This window comes from Rutilus rutilus, assembly GCF_951802725.1.
Source record: "Rutilus rutilus genome assembly, chromosome: 14".
Lineage (NCBI taxonomy): Eukaryota > Metazoa > Chordata > Actinopteri > Cypriniformes > Leuciscidae > Rutilus > Rutilus rutilus.
The window spans coordinates 36,415,433-36,440,432 of record NC_140219.1 but is presented as its reverse complement, the minus strand read 5'-3'; the positions used below and the strand labels follow the sequence as shown (position 1 = coordinate 36,440,432).

At 40.0% G+C, this 25,000-nt stretch overlaps 1 protein-coding gene across 1 annotated transcript in view; it reads left to right on the top strand.

The window, feature by feature from the left end:
* The window catches only part of mgat4b (alpha-1,3-mannosyl-glycoprotein 4-beta-N-acetylglucosaminyltransferase B), a 143,261-nt gene that overhangs the window by 94,334 nt on the left and 23,927 nt on the right, over window positions 1–25,000 (top strand). The window contains exons 6-8 of the mRNA XM_084431138.1: window positions 1,061–1,174; window positions 8,240–8,315; window positions 13,955–14,069. Coding sequence (XP_084287264.1) covers window positions 1,061–1,174; window positions 8,240–8,315; window positions 13,955–14,069 — 305 coding nt within the window. The remainder of the gene's footprint in view (window positions 1–1,060; window positions 1,175–8,239; window positions 8,316–13,954; window positions 14,070–25,000) is intronic.

The following is a 25,000-nucleotide window of genomic DNA, read 5'->3' as shown; positions in this document are numbered from 1 at the left end:
CCACATCAGTCATGTGCTGTTGTTCATACTTCATTTTGCAAAGACTTACAATACTGGAACACTAGTGTGTGTGTGTGTGTGTGTGTGTGTGTGTGTGTGTGTGTGTGTGTGTGTCTCTGTGTGTGTATTTGTGTGTGTGTGTCTGTGTCTGTGAGTATGTGTCTGTGTGTCCCACATCAGTCGTGTGTGTGTGTGTGTGTGTGTGTGTAGGTGTGTAGGTGTGTGTGTGTGTGTGTGTGTGTGTGTGTGTGTGTGTGTGTGTGAGAGAGAGAGAGTTTGTGTGTCTGTGTGTCCCACATCAGTCATGTGCTGTTGTTCATACTTCATTCTGCAAAGACTTACAATACTGGAACACTAGTGTGTGTGTGTGTGTGTGTGTGCGTGTGTGTGCGTGTGTGTGTGTGTGTCAGTACTCTGTGTGAAATTTTATTAATAGTTTTAGTGTTTAGTTTTAGTTAATGAAAATGACCCTGATATATGAAGAGTTCAGATGCAAAAGCCTCTAAGTGCCATCTGAAATTTTCTTCTAGAACGATCATTTTTATAAAGTTTGTATATTTAAGTTCAGTAATTTCACTTAAATGACAATAAATAGGTAATTTTCATTCCCATTTAAGTGAAATTACTGAACTTAAATATACGAGCTTGATAAAAATGATCATTCTAGAAGAAAATTTCAGATGGCACTTAGAGGCTTTTGCATCTGAACTCTTCATATATATATATATATATGAGCTCATGAATGTTGTTTAAAATCTGAAACACAAAGATGTAACAAGACTTTGTAAAGATTAATACTCATGAGCTTATAGAGAAAGAGGTTTATGTATTTCACTGAAATAAATAAAGTCCTTCCAACCTCCACATCCACATCCACTGGAGCTTCAGTCCACATTCATGTTAGTTACATGGAAAGGAGCAGCTTGGACATAAGCAATAAAGTCAGACAGAATGTGGTGTCAATATATATATATATATAGTTGTGTTCGCAGCGCACTAAACCTCTGCCCTTCCTCTCTCTCTCTGTGTGTGTGTGTGTGTGTGTGTGTGTGTGTTTCAGGTTCCCAGTGGAGATTCAGTCTGGGCTGTTGGAGATCATCTCTCCCTCTGTTCATTTCTACCCAGACTTCTCTCACCTCAAAGAGTCGTTCGGTGACCCTAAAGAGCGGGTCAGGTAACACACTGCGCCTCGCATCCATCAGTGTGTGTTGTGCTGGAATTACCCATCAATCATCAGTGTGTGTTGTGCTGGAATTACCCATCAATCAACAGTGTGAAATACATTCAGTGTCTCCGCATGGAAAGCATATTTAGGGCTCTATGAAATCTGTTTTATTTTTCCCCCAAAGTCCTTTCATGTCTTCCTGGATCCTGCTGTTTCTCCAGTTTAAAGGGTCAGGATGTTTTTGCCTGGATCTTTGTCTCATGAAAAACTCCTGCAGGTTTCAGAGCTTAAACATCCTCCTCATGAGAAACTAAACTTTCATTTAATCAAGCTACAAAACAGCTCGTTTTGATATTGCAGGATCTGTGATGTCACACGAGCAATTACATTTGCATATGCCCGCCTCCAGAGCAATCGACCAATAGTAATACAGCATTGTACACAACTGTGAGTGTGTGTGTGTGTCTGTCTGTGTGTGTGTGTTCCCCCAGGGTCAGGCTTCTTTATGCCTTATTCATGAGTGCACACACACACACGCGTGCGCGCACACACACTTCCAGCATCTCTGATCCGTCAGTTCAGTTTAATTAACACAAACACACAACTAAACCTCAAAATGTCACTGCTTACACTCTCTCTCATAAACACACACACACACACACACACACACACACACACACACACACACACACACACACACACTTACATTCACACACAGACACACACACACACACTTCTAGCATCTCTGATCTGTCAGTTCAGTTTTATTAACACAAACACACAATTAAACCTCAGAATGTCACTGCTTACACTCTCTCTCATACACACACACACACACACACACACACACACACTTACATTCACACACAGACACACACACACTTCTAGCATCTCTGATCTGTCAGTTCAGTTTAATTAACACAAACACACAATTAAACCTCAGAATGTCACTGCTTACACTCTTTCTCATACACACACACACACACACACACACACACACACACACAGACACACACGGACTCACACACACTCACATTCACAGACAAACACAGACACACACACACATTCACACACACAAACACAGACACACACTCATTCACACTGAGACACACAGTTACGCAAACACACTCACATTCACTCACACAAACACACTCACATTCACACTGAGACACTCACACACAGACACACACACTCACATTCACATTCACACACAGACGCATACACTCACGCACACAAACATACACTGTGGTGAATTTCAAGAGGTGACAATATGATAATTTCATAATTCTGAAATGTTTGTCTACTGAATGTTTGTTCATCAGCTGAAGATCCGTCATGTTAGACAGCAGCCGGATCCGCTGAACACACACACTCACACTCGTTTGCTGAACACACACTCACACTCGTTTGCTGAACACACACTCACACTCGTTTGCTGAACACACACTCACACTCGTTTGCTGAACACACACACTCACACTCGTTTCATTCCTGTCCAGGATCCAGTTTCTCAAACTCTGTGTGTGTGTGTGTGTGTGTGTGTGTGTTTAACCTGCGTCTGACAGTCACACTGCGCTTTATTCACATCACCTCCAACAGAAGTGTACAGCGTGTCTCCAGTGTTCCTCCTCAATAAAACAAAAAAGAGGATCTGAAATGCAAAAAGTGAAGGATTAAGACAGGAATATTAGTATTGTAACTCGTAGTGTGAGTGAAACTCTAGTGTGAATGTAATGTGGACTGCAACTAAAAGATGTTTGAGTGCACTTTAAAGTCCGGCTACAGAGTCAGACTGAAGCGCGTACTCAAGACCAGATCGGGCCAGAGTTCAACAGCTCCAGCACTGAAGGGGTTAACACCAGCTCGTTCTGGGGGCAAACAACTGAAGAGGTCCGCTCAACCTCATGTTAGTCCGTTTCACAATCACGTCCCTCTCCAAAGCGCTTCTCTCTGGACACACACACACACACACACACTCTTCACTTTCTCCTCATGTAAACTGTCAGGACTGATGGCAGGAAATATGTTCATTAATGTGTGTTTGTGCTCAAAGCCTGTCGGATCTCATCAGGTCAAGCAGTCTGATGACCAGATCACACACACACACACACACACACACACACTTCAGCCAAGACACACACAGCTCCCTTTACACCGCATTCATTCCTCTCCACTCGTGTGTTGCAAGCGTTTCGTGTGTTTCTGTGCAATATTCTATAGCAGTAGTTGAAGTATTGATGTTTTTTTTGAGTTTTAAAGTGTATTGTTGGCTAACAGGTGGTGTTTATACGCAGAAGATGAATTATTCAGCCGTTCCACATGTGAACAACTTGCATGTGTTTATTCGAATGCCTCCACATTTGGTTCAGTGTGAAACTCATTTCACTTTCATTACACTAAATTAAATCCAGTCTTTTAGCGGGTAAAGACTTCGACCGTCTGTAAACAACCAACATCAGTTCAGTGTGTTTTAATCTGACATAGCGTGACTGCACTGGTGTGTGAGTGTGTGTGTGTGTGTGTGTGTGTGTGTGTGTGTGTGTGTGAGTGTGTGTTTTCAGGATTCTTTGATGAATAGAAAGTTGAAAAGAACAGCATTTATTTGAAGTAGAATCTTCTTTAACATTATAAATGTCTTTACTGTCACTTTTGATCAGTTTAATAGATTAGAAGTATTCATTTTTTAAAGTTTCCTTATTCCTAATCCATATTTTAAAGCTGTTCTTCCTGGAATCTTTGCCATCTCTCTCTCCTCCTCTGAGTTTGCATGAAAGCGTGAGTTGAATGGTGTCCATTCTCATAGCCTGGCATTACTTCCTTCATCACACCAGTTCTGCAGAAGCGCAGATGCAAACACAGAGCTTCTCCCGCTGGTTTGTGTGTTTGTGTTGTTCAACAGATCAGATAAGAGGCTCTGATGTAAATGTGTGTGAAAGTACTCGTACGGCCTCTGTCAGATCAGTTCCTTGTCTCACAGCAACACTCTCAGTTTGTGTGTGTGTGTTTGTTTATGTAAAGTAGACACACTCAAAGACAGGCTTGTGCATTGATCGTTTCCTCACCGTCTGTCGGCACGTGTGCCACTGTCTCCTATCCTAGTATAACGTACATAGACAGAGTGAGCCATTGATAGGTCGCAATTACACTATTCAATATGCAAAAGAAAAATCCCATATCTGCCATAGTTATTCATTCATTCCAGTGACAAAAATAGGGAAACATCTGACAGATTGATTTGTTGAATGACCTAACACACTTCGAGTGAAGCCAGGAGTCTGTCTAGCTGCAGTCGGCAATAGATCAAGCGCTGAATACCAGTTTAAAGTGGCTGAAAATCATCAAACCGGATTATAGATCATATCAAACATACAGTATCTTTGTGGTATATGAGAAACAATTTGTCTTTCTGGTCACGCATCATTTCACGGAGACAGAATGGACACTTTTTTTAAATAAGTCGGCATTTAGGAGTATTTACCACAGTGTACAATGCATTTACACTGAAATTACACAAATAATGTTATGAGATTCATGTTTTAACGACAAAATTTAAAAAATATACAGTACAGGTCAAAAGTTTGGAAAGTTTTTGAAAGAAGTTTCTTCTGCTCATCAAGCCTGCATTTATTTGATCATATTGTGATATATTATTACAATTTTAAATAATTGGTTTTCAATTTATTATACTTTAAATTATCATTTATTTCTGTGACCAAAGCTGAATGTTCAGCATCATTACTCCAGTCTATCACATGACCCTTTAGAAATCATTCTAATATGAGGATTCATTATCAAAGTTGGAAACAGTTCTGCTGCTTAATATTTTTTCATAACCTGTGATACTTGTTTAGGATACTTTGATGAATAAAATAAAAAATAAAAAAAAGAAGCACATTTTTTAAAAATATAAATATTTTGTAACAATTTATTTTTTGAAATAAATCAATACTTTTATTCAGCAAGGATGTGTTAAATTGATAAAAAGTGATCGTAAAGAAATTTTAAAATATATATTTTTTTTAATAAATGTAGTTCTTTTTAACCTTTTATTCATCAGATATATTAGGCAGCAGAACTGTGTCCAACACTCATAATCAATCAGAATATTAGAATGATTTCTAAAGGATCATGTGATAGACTGGATGTCACATGTGACACTGAAGACTGGAGTAATGATGCTGACAATTCAGCTTTGCATCTTAGGAATAAAGTATTTTTTAAAGTATATTCAAATAGAAAACTATTATTTTAAGTTGTAATAATATTTCACAATATTACTGGGGTTTTTTCTTCTGTATTTTTGATCAAATAAACGCAGCCTTGATGAGCATTAGAGACTTCTTTCAAAAATATAAAAAAAATCATAATGTTTCCAAACTTTTGACCTGTACTGTAAAACGATGGAAAAATGCAATGATACTTTTGCTTATGAAAGTAAAAGTGTTGCAGCAAGTGTCTTAATGCGTGAGTCATTGTAAGATTCACTCAACCAGCTTGATCAAAACGGCTGATTCATTCAAGAACAAAGCGGCTGGTTGTGTATTCAATGATCCGTTCATGAAGACAATCATCCCTTTGTTTTTGACTCGCCCGATTCATTCTCAAAGTGAATAATGTAGTATTCAGGACGCCACTGTGAAGCTTGCTTTTGCTGTGGTTTGTTTGAGCTATTTTCTTTAGCAAAAACAGACAGTATTGACAAAAACGTCACGTAATATTGACTTCTATATTGAACTGTTTTATAAAATCAAATTTGCAGTCATGCTGATATTCAGAAAAACTGCTCTCTTGTTTGTCTTGTCTTGCTATGTTATAAAAATTAAAAACATGAAAATGTTTTGCCCTCAGATATCGAGTTTCCTGAAGTCCCCATTAATTTCCTGACACTATAAACCATAAGACGTATACTTTAACAATTAACCTACTAGTGATCTCATATAATAGGCAGAACTGTCAACTCGATTTTAACAAATCAGGAAAAGTGGTTAAAAAACACCCACTGATCGTAACATGGCTTTTCTGTTCTGTAAAAACTCCATTCTCTGCCCAACAGAGCAGCTTTGTCTCAGCCAATGGCTTGAGTTTGGGGGCGGGGCTTTCAGTTCGACTGACCAATGGCAGATGGACAAGAGTTCAGGAAACCTGTATGAATGTTTCCACACTTCACCTTTAAAGCAGAACTCGGCAACTCTAGCGAACTCTAGTCACTTCTTCGCTGATTTTCCCTTTTGTTGTCGCATGTTTTCCCCACGAGCTCCCCCTACAGCTGTGGGGGGGCGTATATTTCACAACACGGTCGTAAAAAACTCACTTGCGGCGGCCTCCTCCCCCTCTCTACCGCTGCTCATGTGCGTTTGTTTTGATCGGAGCAAGCCAACTGTATCGTGTGGAGCTATGTCTACCGAGGTGGGTAATCTGGTAATACATCATACATGCGTGTGTGTTTATGTCGAATTGCCGTAAAGCAATTCGTGTTTCGCGCTCGTTCTCTTTCTCATTCTCGCTTCTCACGAGACTTCCAATTTCTATCTTGCCGGGATGGTAGTCCCCAAGTTGCAAGGTTGGTTTTCCGCCTGGGAACGCTGGGGGGAGCGGGGAAAGTCACCAATATCACCAGAACAGGTTGTTTAACCATCCAAATGATTTCTAGACAGTTTTATTAAGTTAAAAAAGTTACCAAGTTCTCCTTTAAAGGAACGGAATTTTTAAAGCTGCAGTCCGTAACTTTTTGGGGTTAATAATCCACAGTAAATTTGAGCAAGTACATCACCAGTCATCTGCTTGCCGTAGCTCGATTCAACACGGTAAGCTCGTAATAATGTTTTTAACTCCAGTGGTACTGGTGGATTTCCGCGGGAAATTCGAGCATGTCTTTGCGTCATTACATCACATCTGTCCACATAAAGCACATCTGTCCACATAAAGCACATCTGTCCACATAAAGCACATCTGTACACATAAAGAAGAGTCTCGGCTAGTAGGCTATGAGTGTGAGGCTGCTGGAGATTTATAGCCTTTTCTCACAGCACTGGATATAATTACACTGATCAATTTGATGGCGGATCCAGAAAGGTTCAAACGACGATCACCAGCTGGAGATTCACCCGCTGTAAAATGCAAAAGACTTCGGACTTCGGAGAATAAAAGAGACTGACACCGGCCCATGCGAACACAAGGATAATATCGGAAGGGCATTAAATGTCACGCAATGCTGATGTTAACATTAACAATCTGAGAACTAAGTATAATTTGCACGGCTTGACGTGATATGAGAAGCGATCGTTAGATTTAATCAGCGCGATTTACTGCAATGCTTTTTCCCCTTAGCTGGTCAGAACAAAAGTGGATGTTATTTACTTGTTCAGACGACATTTCCCGGTGAAAACTCTTATGTTGGTCTCAAAAGTAGAATGTGTGATTGCGAATGCCAGGATCCACACCGGCGACTGACAGCCGCACGTTCTCCTCTAAACACTGGATCCATCCGCGCTGTGCCGGGCCGAGGCATAACCCGCGTAAAGCTGATCACTCCGCGAGTAACTGCTATTGCAGATTTCGAACAGAGATGGCGACAAAGAGGAAACACTACGGACTGCAGCTTCAAGTAAATAATAAAGTAAATTAAAGTTATTATTTACTATAAATGTACTTCTGCATTGTACCTCCAAAAACACTCCAGTGTCACACATCAAGACTCTTCACGGCATGATTGACGTCAGTGATGAGAAGCGAAGACGTTTGTCTGGATGTGCATTAGCTGAACTGAAGGAGACGCCGGAGGGAGAGGAGTTCGGCTCTGTTCCTCACACAGGAATATCAAACGCTCTTAGAAGACTCGGAATAGCACACAAACTCATATGGACTATTTTTGTGAGACGTTTGTTGTCATTTTGTGTGCTTCGTACTAAGCGCATCCGTGTTCATTAAACGCTGGACAAACAGCAGCTGCCACAAACAATCATCCCTCGCTGCGGTTTCTGTTAACACTGTGTGTGTGTGTGTGTGTGTGTGTGTGTGTGTGTGTGCGTGTCTGTGTTTTATTCTCCGTAAAGCGAATGCTGATTGTGTTTGCAGGTGGAGAACGAAGCAGAACCTGGATTACTGCTTCCTGATGATGTACGCCCAGACTAAAGGAACCTATTACGTACAGGTACGATTAAACCAAATCACAGATCCTTGGAGAACGTGAACAAAATCACAATTGCTGGGTCTGTGTTATGAACTGAGCTGGGTCCAGAATGGATTTTCTTTTTTACATGTACTGTATTGAGGTTATAAATAAGTGATAATGTACAGTCAGCCGGTCCAAATAAACCCTGGCAGTCGTCTGGTCTTTTGGGAACGGTGGGAAATGGATTCCGGAGGAAGTGGAAAGCTCTTATAAAGATAAGCTGATCTTTGAGGAAAGCTGTACTGTTGCACTTCTTTTGAAGAATGTTCTTTTATGATCTTTTTTGTGTTTAGATAAAGCCAACACTAGTCCTATATCCCCCTCCCCCCCGATGAGTCGTTCGCTTCAGAGCGCGCTCTCTGACACTGATGTGTGTGACGGCTGCTTCTCCCAGAGAAGAGCAAAGTTCAGCCGCCACTTTATTCTCTGTTTAGCACATGCGTGAAGCTCACACAACACACACTCTACCAGCGCAGAGTCCCGTAATTCAGTGGAAGGTCGTGGAATTTGGCCATTTTTGGATGAATGAATCAAAAGCAGGCCTGTAGGATGAATCAGTGTGTCTGTGAATATTAAAGCTGTTGAATCTGAGGATGTTCTGCGTGTCTGGGGTTGGTCTGCTCGCTCGTGGCGTTTCAGCGTCTCACTGCATGAACACATGAGTCTCCTCTGCAGCGTCTCACCATTACACTTGAGAAAACTCTTATAGACACACAGAAACTCAAAGGTCTACTTCACAACATGACAAAATAAAAGTTCGGTTTAACCCTCTGATGGTCCGCGGGGTCTTTTGGGACCCCAAATGACTTTTACTCAAATTAAAAAAAAATGTTCCCTTTGTCCAAATGGTATGAAACCTTCTACGGCTCTCAACACTTTCTAGATCTACAAAAAAAAAAAAAAAAAAAAATTGGAATGATATCTGTTTTTATGTTAGCGTGACAAAAATTGTGACACTCGTGGTCTTCGGGGTCTCTGGAGACCCCGCAATCAAAATAGACTAAATTCATCATCAAAATCAGAAACAACGCAGAACACATCGACAGAAATGGCACAAATAAAGTGGCACACTTCCACCAATGCAAAAAACATCCACAATGCTAAATTATATTGCTCACAACACGCGTGTACACACACACACACACATATAGAGGAATACATTTTTGAGACTATAAAAACTGTTCTCTTATTATTTGTAAAATAAAATCATCCAAAATGCAGTACCACCACAAAAATAAATTGGTGACACTGACACATTGAAAATGTGCACACACACACACACACACACACACACACACACACACACACACACACACACACACACACACACACATTTGTAAGGCTATAATTTGTCAAATAAAATCATCCAAAATGCAGAACCAACACAAATATAAAGTGGTGACACTGACACCGACAATGTGTACTCACACACTCTCTCTCTCTCTCTCTCTCTCTCTCTCTCTCTCTCTCTCTCTCTCTCACACACACACACACACACACACACACACACACACACACACAGGAACATTTGTAAGGCTATAATTTGTCAAATAAAATTATCCAAAATGCAGTACCACCACAAAAATAAATTGGTGACACTGACACATTGAAAATGTAAACACACACACACATACACGCATACACACACACAGGAACATTTGTAAGGCTATAATTTGTCAAATAAAATCATCCAAAATGCAGTACCACCACAAATATAAAGTGGTGACACTGACACCGACAATGTGTACTCACACACTCTCTCTCTCTCTCACACACACACACACACACACACACACACACACACACACACACACAGGAACATTTGTAAGGCTATAATTTGTCAAATAAAATCATCCAAAATGCAGAACCACTACAAATATAAAGTGGTGTGGTGACACTGGCACATCGACAATGTGTACTCACACACTCTCTCTCTCTTTATCTCTCAGACACACACACACACACACACACACACACAATTGTGTGTGTCTAGAATCTAGAATTAGATTAAAAATAAATGATTGAAATAAATGATAAAATCTTAAGACTCCAACATTTCTCTTTGTAACATTTTGTTCAGGTTTGGTTCTAATCATAATGTAACATTATTGAAAAACTGGGTTTTTTTGGTACAAAAAAATGCTAAACTTTGACAAAAATATTTTATTTTTGTTATAATTGTGATTTTATAATATTTAGATATGAATCCAACTGAATCCAACTTGTGAAAAGATATCTTTCAGGTAGTCTAATAGCAAATAGCATATACTGGAGCTCTATAGCCATCTAGTGGTTAAAATTATAATTTTTTATTTTAAAACTGCATTTTCCAAAAAATGGGCAAAAATGTTACATTAAACCATTTAAAATTATCCATGTTATCCCCATGAATGAAAGTTAGAAATCTGGGTCTTTTATAAAGTGAATTTTACATCAAATGCTGTTTTTTTGTAAAAAGGCTATTTAAATATTTATTTATTTATTTATAGAAATTTTAAAAATATCATAAATTCTCCAAAAACTGCACAAATGTTGAGTAAAAACATTAACAAACAGAATAAAATTACATTTGAAAAAAAAAAAAAAAAACTATCTTGTTACAAAATTAAATGTTATTGTCTGGGGTCTCTAGAGACCCCAAAAAACTCAAGTGTAGACATAAATAAAGACCATCAGAGGGTTAACTTGAGGAAATTATAACAGAAATATATTACCATTTCATAGTAGAGTGTCCTACTTCAGGTAGTAATAATAATAAGAATATAACAGTAATAAAGATTATTAAAACACACAGTCTTCATTACAATCTGCCCATATAAAAGTTCGTTCTAACTAATATATTACTATCGGACAGTCGAATGTACTTCTTAAAGTAATAATAATAATAGTACAATTTATTAAAAATATATTTTTAATGTTTTATTTTAAGCAGTAATCTTGCACAAAAAAAAAGGAATTATTCAATTTTCATGTGTTTGTCAGATCAGTGAACTACAATTCCCAGCATGCAGCTCACTCAGTGTTTAAATATGTCCGTATCCCATAATACACACACATGGCAGAACTCTAATGCTAACTTCTCCTCTTAGCTGAATTAGCATATATACGATTTACCTAGTGGGAAATTAGACGTGATGCCCTCTCAAGTAATGTTTACCACTGGGAAACTCGGAGATCATTTTGATCCCAGAGTTCCCGGGTTGGGCGAGCCAAAAACTCCGAACATGGCGGAGCGGAGAGCGATTGATGCTACTGCTGTTCTCTATTCGTTTTTCCACAACAGATACATCGCCTTGTCTTGATGTTAAAGTAGTGCATGTTCACATACAGTTGTGATCAGAATTATTGAAACCCCTGGTAAATATGATCAAAGATGGCTGTAAAAATAAATCTGCTTTTGATCTTTCAATTAGAAAAATCGAACCTTTTATTGAAGTAAAATATTTGAAAATGGGGGGTAAATAAATGCTTTTCTCCAAAACACGCTGGCCATAATTATTCTAGATGAGTTTGGAGAACACCTGACAAGAGATCAGATATCATTCCTCTCTCCAGATCCTGCAGATTCCCGTGTTGGTGCTTCTCCTCTTCAGGTTTCTGTCTTTACTTCATGTGTTTCTGTGATGGGATAGCTCTCCTCTCGTGAAGAGACCGGGTTTAAATGTTTTCCGAAACACAGTCGAGACGGATTTAAATCCGATCGCTCAAACCACATCAGGAGGAGATCTGAGACTCATTCCAGATTAATCTGGACAAGTGTAAATGCATCTATGTAAATTGTACTTCTCTCAACAATATAAAAAATAAATAAAAAAAGATTAAATCGGATTTATATCCGTTTTGCCCTGAACCTAAAACATATTTATGTGACCAAGTGTGCTAAAAATATTCTGTAGAGATATTTTACTCATAAAAAATTCTAGGGGTGCCAATAGTTATGGTCAACGTGTTTTGTAGAAGATTTATTTCATAGCAATGACGTTAACTAGCGTAATGAGCTGTTCTTCCTGTTGAATAAAGTGTAATCAAAGCCCGTCTACGGAAAGCCTGTTCACTCCAACGCCCTATTAAGTCCTATTGGTTGTAGTACCACCAGAGTTCCACTGGGGGCGCTCGCCATGAGTGCAGAATGAATGGTAGTCAATGGGGCTAGACGGCTAAATTTGTCTCTTTCACCCGATTGCCGTTGAGAAATCTCAGATTTGATTGTAGGTTTTGCAAGTTCAACATGGGTTTTAGGTCGAAAGCTGAATGAACGAGTACTTATGTCCTTTTGATTTCTTACAGGTTGAGTTGTTGTTGCCCATAACACGCTAGCATTCTGCTAATGACGCCAGCATTCTGACGTCATTGACATTTTGAAAGACTTTTTAAAGCAAATAAGTGACTCTAAAAAATCTAACACCCAGCAATGTGTAATTTCTTTGCATCTCCTTTCGAAAACAACATTCAAATTACTAGACAAAAAATTATATCCTAAGAGAAGTGGATTTTCAGACTCGCGCGTCTGTGAAGTGGAGCAGGACAACGGCCCACCAGTCCTTGTTTTGGATTCTCATCCACAGACGACTGGTTTTGGCCGCGGGGAGGGGCATTTTTACTGCGTGATCAATAAGCAGCACGGCGAAGCGGTAAATATGCTCTAAATTATGACCAGAGACGAATTAATATTACGTCTGCTGTTTAAAACAAATAAAGAACCAATAGAGGAGAATATTTATGTGCGAAAAGCGGGAAACTCTGTATATTCGTGACATCAGATCCGATTTGAAACTTGTGACATATAAACACGCACATCAACCTGATTACTTTATTTATCATTCATGTAAACACCTTGTTCGGATTCATCAATCGTATTGATTTCATTCCGATTGTGTCCATGTAAACGTAGCGAGTGACAGTCGCCCAGCCAATCATTTCAGTCGGTCCGAATGGAAATAAGTAGCTGTGTTTATTGCGCCCTGAGAGGACTACAGACTACAGACACTCGATTTTTATACTCTCCTTTTCAGAGTACTTACATTATAATTATGTATTGGTATATAAAGACAGTTTAAACAAATTTGGGAAAAAGTTTTTTAGAAAAATCCTGCCTTTAACGTTTATTTTATTTCAAGGTCATTGTTTTATTTAATGGTTTTAGTTATGGTTTAATTCTAGCTTTAGTTATCTATAACAAACCTGGTTCAGACGGACACAGAGTGCCACAGAAGTGTTTTACGGTTCTCGTTTTCATTACTGCCAGAAAAAAATCTCAGCGCCAATAAGATAATAAGTTTTCAGGTCCAGAAAGGCTGTTACATTAAACTTCTGGACTCTTGTATTAGCGAAACAAATTCTGAACAGCGGAAAACATTTAAAACCGTTTCTTCTCCCTTTGATAAAATGCATGTGAAATTCGGACCAAATTATAATTTTACGTACAGTTGCCTCTGCTTTAAGCTGGGAGAACAGAAAGTATATTAACTTCTGGAAAAATTACACACTTCACCTTTAAATCATTTAGCCTTTAGATACCCCCCCAAAAAAAGAACTGAACTTGTCCCGATTATATGCAAATGACTCGGATCCACTTCTTCTTCATCCTTCAGCGTTCTCTCTCTCTCTCTCTCTCACAGCTAGAGGATGACATTGTTGCACGGCCAAATTACTTCACCACGATGAAGAACTTCGCCCTGCAGCAGCCGTCAGAGGAGTGGATGATTCTCGAGTTCTCCCAGCTGGGCTTCATCGGTGAGTCTCACTGCTTTCCTCCTCTTCCAGCACACACAAACTCACACTGGGTTTCCTCCGCGTGGACAGATCCTTCTCACACTCAAACCTTATAAGCCCATTATAAAGCTGCTCATGTCTCCAGGAGTGGATGAACTGTTGAGGTCGCTAATGAAAGTAATATTTTCAGAGCTTCACATCTTCACATGGGATGAGAAAGTGATTTGGTCTCTGAAATCAAATTGTCGCCTCCTCTCATAAGGTTCACATTAGTCTCTCCACCTGAGAAATGTCATGGAGTGAGTCGAGCCAGACCCAGACCTGTCAGTCCCAGAACCAGATGACAAAACAGATCAGAGAAAACAAAATTTACAGAAATTGATGGTTAAAGTGTATTGTTATGGTCCACTTTAGACATTCTACTAACTATAAATAACTTATCAACTACATGTCAGCGAACTCTCATTAGAGTATTAGTGGACTGTTAGGTTAGGGTTCAGGTTAGTAGAATGAGTTGACATGTAGTTGCAAATGCAAGTAACTTAGTTTTCTCATGTATTGACTGACGGCTCTCCTGTCCTCATGTAGAGAGGAATTATGGGTAAAATCAGAGGTGTGTGTGTGTGTGTGAACATGTTGAGGATTGTAGATCTAGACTAATGTGAGCATTTACTCCTCTCACTTACACAAAAACAGATTCAGTGTTCCTCAAAATGAATAAACACAGTGAAATGCAAACTCAGAATATTACGCAAATCTGATATAATTAAATAACACTAATATACTTTATGTATTTAATCTCACTTTACTAAGCTATGTCTTTGCTGCTGACCTTCGATGATCCAATTCAACCATATTAAAAGCAAAAATGGCTTTAGAGAGACATCTCATTTGTTTAATTGTTGTTTTTATTGCTGTGCCCTCTACTGTTCAGTCGTGAATTTGCATTTCCTTCAGCCTGAGGCTTATTCACTTATAGAGCCCTATCTTGCACCCAGCGAAACTGACTTTGTACACGACGCATGTACAGTATCATTCCTATTTTGCACCCGACGCACAGCGGACTTTTCCCTCCACAGACGCACGTCGGTAAATTAGGGAATGAACTTGCGCTCCCGGGGGCGGTTCAGGGAAAAGAGGAGGCGTGTTCTGGTACAAACGTTCCCTGGTGCTATTTTGCAGTTTCAGAAAACAATTCCGCCACTGACTTTAGATTAGGTTTCTCCTGGTCAGTGGCGGAATTGTTTTCGTATGTTTTTCAGATGCTATTTTAAGGGCGCATGCTTGGCCATAATGTAGCGTCCCATACACAAAAGAAATATATTTTCTGGATATGTTTTGGAATATATGCACATATTTGAAATTGGCCCAATAAATATATTTCATACTTATATTTCATATATTTTTGTTATATTTCAGAATATATTTCAATGTATTTTTTTCTGTACGGGTCCCCAAAAGTGTCAAAAATATATGTGGCATATATTCCAAATACATTGAAATATATTCTGAAATATAACAAAAATATATGAAATATAAGTATGAAATATATTTATTGGGCCAATTTCAAATATTTGCATATATTCCAAAACATATCCAGAAAATATATTTCAAATATAATTCTTTTGTGAATGGGGTGAGCACAACGCACATACACTTTGCTTCTCTCATCTACACAGAAGCAGCAGTTCTCATTTTTGCAAATCATACATTATTACAAGGAAAAATATTAACACACGAGGGAAATCATTGTGGTGTCGATGAAGATGTGAAAAAATAGGCATAAATCTAGCTTACACATTTACCCAAATTATCATACGCCTGTTTAACCGAAGCTAATCTGTGTGTGTTTCTCCATCCCCAATGTCACTTCTCTGTGTTTTACGGCCCTGACGAGAACGTCGGTCTCCTCGGCTGTGAACCGCTCCTGGCAAATCCGCCGTTATAATAGTAATCCGCCATGGAACAAGCACGCCTGCTCTTAAAGGGAATGTGAGATGACGCTCTGATTGGTTTATTTCACGTTACGCCCAAACCACACCTATGAGTAATGAAGCTACTTCAGACCAACCCATTTTAGATTTGCATCGGGCGCAAGAGTCATTTATGTGCATTGCATTGCTTTAAAAAAAATTAGTTAATGTTTTTTGGAGAAGCACAAGATTGTAACACATTACTAGTAACTTTCCCCAACACTGGCGAAGTTATGTACAATTTTACTATACAGTATGGTTTTGTTGCCATGACTGCGTAACGCCCAAAACAGCTGTAAAAATGAATCACAAACAACTTTACAGCTCAAATAACAAAGTGTTTTTAACATAGTAATGTACTGTAAGTGTTTGTATAAATGATAATCTTCAAGTTTCTGCATTTAAAACCTCCAAAAATGTTTCACATTCTCTTCCATTGTAAGTGCCTAACCTTGATATTCTTTTAAATGAAAACTAGAGACAGGTCTAAATCATATTTTGTGCTAACCAACATTATAGACACGAATGTTCTCAACTGACCTTAAAGGGATACTTCACCTCTGGAAAGATGAATGTGTATTTAAATTGGGTCATTTATGTAGAAGAAATGTAAAATTATTTTATAATTTGGAGCCTTCTAGACTGAGAAAAGCCAGAAAATGTATTTTTGGCTCATGTGGATGAAAGACAACAACTCCCAGAATGCACTTGCTTCGCTGCCCTAGGAGGCCACTCCCAAGCCACGCCTACCAGCAAGAGCGCGCAGTTAAACAACAAGGCTAAGCTACTTGTGAGTCTCTGTGATGAGTCTGCCAGGGATTTCGAGATCGCCAAAATGTCCGGGATTCGGCTTTTGCGCTCTACAGTCGCCATTCATCATGTTTACTGTGGCGAGCAGGACGAGGCTGAGGGAGAACGGCGTGAGGCCGGTGGCGTGATTGCTGATGAGCGACACCTGTGAGACGCACCGGTCTCGTATCTCTCACGGAGGAGCGGGAATTTTCTTAGCATTGTAAAAACGCACATCAACCGATCACTTGTTTAGCGTTCATGTAAACACTACATTCAGATTCACCAATCGGAATGAATTCAGTTAGATTGAAACAAAAGGTGTGCATGTAAACAATGAATGGCGACCGCAGAAAGCAAAAGCCGAATCCCGGACATTTTGGACGATCTCGACGGCCGGACATGATGGTAACCCCTACTACTCAGCTTAAGAACCCGTTAGCTTAGCTTCCAAATAAAAGATGGCTGACACTGTTTGTACATTCTGTGAGTGAGATCCCACCCTCTTTGGGCGGGTTGAACACATGCAGGACTAGCTACTACTACTGGCTGTAGTCTCTCGCCTCTGGCCAAAAAATCCTCCAATGACGCAAAATGATGATTTTTGCGTCATCGGAGGATTTTTTCCAGACAAAAAAAAACATAAATCTTTCGTCTCAGGGGGACATGAGGGAGGGAAGCACGGTAATTCGAAAATACTACAGGTTTTCTACTGATACAAAGCTTAATGCTAAATCCTGAAGTATCCCTTTAAGTGTTAATGAACCCGCAATATTCAATTAAGAAGATTTAGCATTTTTCTTGACTTACACCTATTTGACACTATAGTCTGCTGTTTAACTCGCGTAACAAACGTGAACTTAACGCTAACTAACTTTTTTCTCTTTTCTCTACTTCTTATATCCTTTACGTTAATTGCGCCCTCTAGTGGTGATTCATTAATAAAGATGAATTCACATAAAGAAGGCACCAGTGTATTCCTCCTTTGACGAAACAAAGTCATGCGGGTTTGGCACAACAGGAGTGAATAATGACAGAGTTTTCATTATTTAAATTACCCAACTCTATTGTTTTGGTACTTCAGTTCTTTATCCATTCATCCACAAGTTTAACTTGGCTAACTGCGTCTAAACTCTGAGTTTAATCAGTTGGGGTTCAATTAGAGTCCCAGTCAAACCTGTGGAACTGGCAGCCGCAGTGATTGCTCTGGTATGATGTGTGTTTGAAATGAAGGCTAATTATGTTGATGATGGTGATCAGTGCTGGCTCAGGGCCTCGAGGGATGGGATGGGAAAAGATTGATTTTGAGAGCTCTCGGCTCAGAGAAGTGGAAACTCACCGCTGGGGGCGATGAGTCGGCGAGTTAGTGGAGAAAATGAAGACTGTATGAACTCAATTATATCAGAACAACACCTGTAAGAGCCGGGAAGTGAGCGTTTAAATGAGGGCATGCGAGGGATGACGTGACCAAGGGCTGAAAAGTGGTCTATAGCTTTAGAAAACATCCCATCTTCACCAGCATTTACATTTTATGCATTTGGCAGCCGCTTTTATCCAAAGTGACATTTTATCAGTTCATGCTTTCCATGGGAATTGAAGTTGCTTTATATTTTTGTGTAAATAATATGATTGCATAATCTGTTTTTCCCAAAAAAAAATTGTATGTTAGTTTTAACTATCATGAACTATGAATAATAGTACATTTATAAAGTAACTTCAATGCCTAAAGCACCTAACTGTGTGCTATCAGTGTTGACTGATGTGGTGTTGGTGTGACAAATACATTTTCAATGGATGTTTTTACTCATCTCAAGGGCTGAGGCGAACACACTCTTCATTGTTAGCCGACTGAAATTAAACCGACTGTTCTGACACCGGTCTCGCTTTAGACGAACACAAGTCTGTTTGTGCCGGTTCTGCTGGGACTGGTTTGATCCCATGGACTTTAGTCATGTTCCTCCTCGTGATCGGCCCATGTGATGAGCAACAAATGAGCTGAAATACTCCAGCTCAGACCAGTTTAAGATGGTAACCGGCTTCTAGTTGGTCTAGATGGTTGATCCTTTGGATTATCTGCTGGTGGAGCTGGGTTCTGACTTGTAGACCGTGTTGGTCGAGCTGGTTGGAGCTGGAAGAGCATCTTGAATCAGCAAGAAAAAAGTTTAACCATGTCAGAGTCGACATGACATGGAAGTTGCGCGCGTCTTTTCTTCCCTATTGTGATGTATATCCAAGTTCCTTGCTCAGGAACACACATAAATCTTGCCACAAAGCACCGGCATAAGTAATGATTATAAATGTGTCGGGGGGGAAAAATAGCAAGGAGACATTTTAATTGTTTATTAATAAACTAGTGTTTTCTGAGTCTGTTTTGGCTGTAAAGTTGACGATGCTGACTCTCCGCAGGATAGTGAACGCGCCTATAGAGAGAAATGCAACTTTTAAACGGATTACATTAACAAAGAGTATTTGTTTTCGATTTGAATTGGTTCGTTTAAAAGTAGACATTTCAAGCTTTATTTCTCATGTCTGTAGGGCAAGTATTCGCGCCGGCGCCTCCATGTCATGTGTTATACTTCAGCTTTCACACTCCACACTAACACTTGGATATGCGCCTAATAAGCGCACATTTATCTAGGTTAACGTTAGAACAAGCGGCAATGCCAGACAGATTATTCCTCTATATGTTTAACAAATCAAATTATGCAAATCTTGTCTGTGGGGAATTGATTGGATGGTTGTGGTTTGCTATTGGCTGATCTCATGTGAGTGACAGGTTATAGCTCCGCCCTCGTCATCAGAGAAGAGAAGAGATGCTGCAAGAGGAACTGATTCTGAGTCGAGATCACCAGGAACACGAGTTTAAAACAACAAGGATAAATTGTTTAGAATTCCATTAAAAAATAGGAATTGTCAATTTTATGGAGACTTTAAGCTTGTATAAACTGATGTTTGCTAATTCAGGCCTGCTCGCCGTGACCAAGAGCTCTGGTTATTTTTACAGTGATGAGCAAGAAGGCTGCCAAGCCAGATGAGGTTAAGAGTAAACCGGCCTAATAGCAGAAAAGAAACGAGCTGACATGCCAACAACACTAGAGCACATGACCCAGCCGGTTCTGGCTATTAACACCTCGCTCAAGTCAGCTCATTTCTGTCTTTTACACACACACATGCACATTTCTCTAGAGTCTTTCTCTGCTCTTTTACTCTAATAGGTCCCAAAGCAGCAGTGAAGCCGTGATTGATGCTGCTCTCTGTCCGTATCACACTCACACACACACTCATTTTCTGTGCACTTTGTCATTTCAGCCTCCTACGCACACAATCACACATACAACTATATTTTTAAATAACTTCCCCTCCCTCTTGCAGCATCTCTTCTCTTCTCTGATGACAAGGGCGGAGCTTTAACCTGTCACTCACATGAGATCAGCCAATAGCAAACCACAACCATCCAATCAATTCCCCACAGACACAATCAAGCCCCGCCCACATTTGTTCTTGTTCCAGAAGCGTTTTACTCGGGATATATACGTCACAAAAGACTAGCAACTTCCCTTTAATGCCGACTTGAATTCGTTTTATCAAATCCCAGAGCAATAGTAACAGTGTTGCTTGCCTTAGCAAACCCCACTAAATATATTACGCATACATCAGATGTGTTTTTGTCAGTATCATGTCTCAATATTCAGATTTGAATGATCTCCCCCTACTTACGTCAAGTAGTTCCCGCCTGTTTTAGCTGAGGGATTGCATGCGTGACAGATGCGTCTGGATGAATGTGTTCTCCTGCTGTCAATCAGCGTAGCGGCTAGCAGAGCGCTGTCGCTAGCAGATCCTCACGCCTCACGCACAAGCTGCTAACTGGAGTGGTAGTGGGAAGGCAGCCATGACCGAGCTGTTCACATATGCACAGCACCAGTATTAAACACACACATTCACTCTTTACATTGGTGTTACATTCATGTTCCTGGCAAACACTGTTCTGTCTGTGCAACTTAAAGGAAGTGTGAGGAAGTGGCAGTTTCCACTTCGTCCACTAGCGTTCAGAAACATGCCTGGGCAAACACAACTGCTTTGTGTTTGTGATGAGGATGTACTGGATATACAGTGTGGAAAATTACTTTTGAAAGAACATGATGTGTTATAATATTGTGTTATTTAAGAAGTAATTACTTTGTAATTTCTTTTGAAAAGTGTGTTTCTTTTCCTCACTTGGCTTGGCTTGCTTGTATGTTTTTTAATAACAAACTAAATAGTTATATTTATGACATAACCCGAAGAACTGCTATGTACTGACGCAGTGCAGTTAACGAACACTCACAAGCGCGCGCTTTGGCAGAATTACAATGGTATCAGTAGCGATTTTTATTTATTTATTTATTTATGGATCAAAATGGACAAATGCATTATAAGAGGAGAAAAATGAAATGAGGAACATACCAATGAAGGAACACATGCAAGCAAGAGGAGTCGTAGCATTAGAAGCGAAGGCAGGAGAGTAACTTTACTGGAAGAATGGAAGAATAGGTTTCTGTCAGTGAGTGAGATGGGCAGCCCGTTTGCTCCGTTGTAAAGTAGCTACTTGGCATATGCAAAACCTACAATGTCAAAAGACATGTGAATTCCATGTGTTTGTTTGATATGCTTGCATTTTAAATCTATAAAAATAACAGCATCGGCGCAGGCGCGGCTGGAACTCGTTAGCGGATTCTGTGCAAGGGATTGTGACGGGACAGAATGCTTGATATCGTCAGAGACTGTAATTACAATGCGCTCAATGTTGTTTGTAAAAAGAGTTGAGTAATATTTGCTTTTTAAGGCGTTTGTGTCCTATAACATTGTTATTGTTTGGTGGCTATTACGATGATGATGAGAGTCATACAGCATTATATAGCTTCTTAAAGTGCTTATATACGGTTTGTGCATGTTCATTGCGAATTATTAGCGTATTAGTGTATTTTTTTAGTTTTTATTAGTAGTTTTTATTTGGTGGAATGCATTGTTCTCTTTTTCTGTGACATACTGTATATCAGGGGATTGTGAGTTTATTGAACAAGAGAGTTTCACTTTGATATAAAGTCACACTTCCACCAGTCATTTCAACACACTGTGGAACAAAAACATGTTCTTGTTGTGTTTGATGGTTTTGCAGAGTGTGACAGAAATAAAATACCGTATGTGAAACAAGAAAACACTGTGTGCAACATCTAGGTATAACAATAATATTATCTGCTAATACCATAGCATTAAATCTGATTGGTTTGCATTGCTGACGTCATATGTAAATGACATGCGGCCCGTGAGACTATAGTGCGGCCCAGTGGAAGAAAAGGTTGCTCTAGAGCAAGAGGAGGCCTAACAACACTCCACCGTAAAGACAGTTCCACCAAGGAGGCTCACAGAGAGACCATGTGATGTCACTTCCTGTAGTGGAATGATGCTGAAGTCGGAACGAGCTCATTACAGGGAGCGGAGGACCTTGCCCAAAACCGGGAAGATCCTAAATGACCAATGGGAGCTACCAGCTAAAGCTAGATATAACTATTGTGAAACCTGTAATATGACCTGAGACTCCAGCTCTCTCATAGTGAGTTGGGAATCCTACTATTAAGGATTCCACTTACACTCAACCATGAAAACATTGCCATCTTGGGGAGCTAGCGGAGTGCTAGCTGCGACCACTCAAAAACAAATGTCTTAGGATCTCAAAACTCCAGATACTCCCGAAGGTGCCTTGAAACAAAGAAGGGTTCGCAAACTGGGACAAAAAACCTAGCCTGGTAATACCAAACTCTGCTACTTTGCTTTGCTTCGTAGACAGAGTCTGGAAGGGCATAATTGAAAAGCGTTTTCTTTCTCGCGGGGGGGGGGGGGGGGGGGGGGCGCTTGTCTGAAGTTTAAAATCATTGGTTACCCGTAAGCCAATCACATAACGTTTGGTTATGGCGTGTGTTATGCGCAGGCTCAGCCGCATCTAACTTCCACTGTAAACACATGATGCGAAAACAAAACCATCGAGCGAAATACCGGAGTGAACATGGCTGTGAACGACTTTTGCAGATTATGTGAAGTAAATCTACGCATCCACGGTACAATCAGCGTCTACGTCACGGCTCTCAGCCCGCCCTCTGTTCGTTGATTGGCCGGCTGTTTTGAGGCCGGAGGAAAACGGGGAGATAGGTCACTATCTCAGACTGAGTACAGAAGCGAACTGAAATTGAGCGGAAGTACGAAGTCTGACGTAGTCAGGCTACAAAAAACCCACTTCCTGACGGGTTCTCGAGATCGAAAGAGCTCATCCCTGCAGCGACTGGAAGACTGGCTTCAAGACCCGACTCGGGGGGAGGCTTCTGCTCTTCAGTCAAACCCGAGGAAAAACAGGCTCTCTAGACTACAACACTCACAAAGGTCAAGTCAAGTCACCTTTATTTATATAGCACTTTTTACAACACAGTTTGTTTCAGAGCAGCTTTACAAAGGTGCCTACAAGTTTTCAAACTAGGGCGGGGAAACTGCTTCCTGATGGTTTCCCGAGATCGCCACCATAGAGCACTGCTATTGTGCTGGCCAGCGGAGGAGGTGGATATAAAAATAACACCTGCCTTCACTCTCTCTGCATCTGATTCCACAGAATTAGGCCTCAAACATGAGTAATAGCAGACTGGAAAGGGAAATAATCTCATAAGACTCTACCTTTTCTCCGCCCACCACCTGATCCGCGGGGAACAGGCAGTCTATTCTCATCCCTCGAGAGAGAATAAACAACAAAGGTGCTTATCACAGTGACCGTCACATACATAGCGTGTACAAACACTTACTAATATCCTTCAGTTGAGAACAAAGTAAAAGCTTCTTACCTGTCTCTTTCAGTCAGTTTCACAAATGCATCACGTGTTCCTTACCCAAACACATAACGCTCAAGTCATGTGTCCTCTGTCTCTGAGACGGAGGCACACACTTCCTGAAACGCTTCACACGTACATAACAAACGGATCCTGAATACAAAAGAAATTGTTAACTTGTACAATTTCTTTTATACTCTGGTCGCACCATTAGTGATGTCATATGCTGTCGCCAGCCAACGTTATTTCGTGTTTACACACATGCTTCAGACACCGGTCACGCTGAAGGCGTTCCCCAAAGCATTCAAAAAGGGAACCACAACTCGCTTGCTCTGACTATTTTATGAAATTGAAATATGTGAAACATTTATTAAAGAGGCCATATTATGCCCTTGATGTTTCAGGCTCTACTAGAACAGGTTTTCCTGCTTGAATGTTGATTATTCTCCTCATATTCTCCATTGTTGCGGCTCCTCTCTTCCCAGTCTGTCAGTAACGCTCTGTTTAGTTACTGTCTCTGTGAAGCCCCTCCTTCTGTAAAGCACACTGTGCTCTGATTGGTCAGCTGGATCAGTGTGTTGTGATTGGTCGAGCGCTTCGAGTGTGTTTGGGAAATGTCCCGCCTCTTACCATAAACGCCAGTTTCAATATATTGTGACGTGTTCGTTCCCGGGAGAAACTCAAGACTACAATGGAGGCGTTTCAGGAGTTCAGAAACACTGATACTGATATAGAGAAGAACTCAGAGCTTTTTCATGCTCAAACAGCAACGTTACACACTAAATAAAGATGAAGATTGAAAAAGACTAAATAGGACCCACTTATGAAAGTAAATAAGGTCAATTTTGATTTCATGTTAACTAAGAAAGACAGCGATCATAGAAGAACAGACAGAATTACAGTAACATCAGAGAAAAATAAACTGTTCAATAAGTCAGAGAGTAATAGTTAAAGGGGTCATGAACTGGCTTTTTAATTTTTTTTTATATTGTTGTCTGAGGTCAACTTATGACGTTCGCTTGGTTTTTACATTCAAAAACATCCAAATGAATAAGTAATAGGGCATTTTCTAGCCTTGTTTTGAGTCTAGCTCCTGAAACGCTCAGTTTTAATGGGCGTGCCGCATTGAAGACTTGGAAGTAAATGCCCACTGCTATGATTGGATAACAGTTTTGCATATTATAATGAGTTTCATGTAATGCTCGAATCGGTGGGTGGGCAGTGTTGAAGTAGGCGTTGATCTTCTTCTGTGGAGGCGGGGTTTGATGCCCTTTGACCTCATAGAGCCGCACTTTGAAAAACCTGTTCGCTGTGCCTGGTGTCAATAAAAGCTGTTATTGGACTA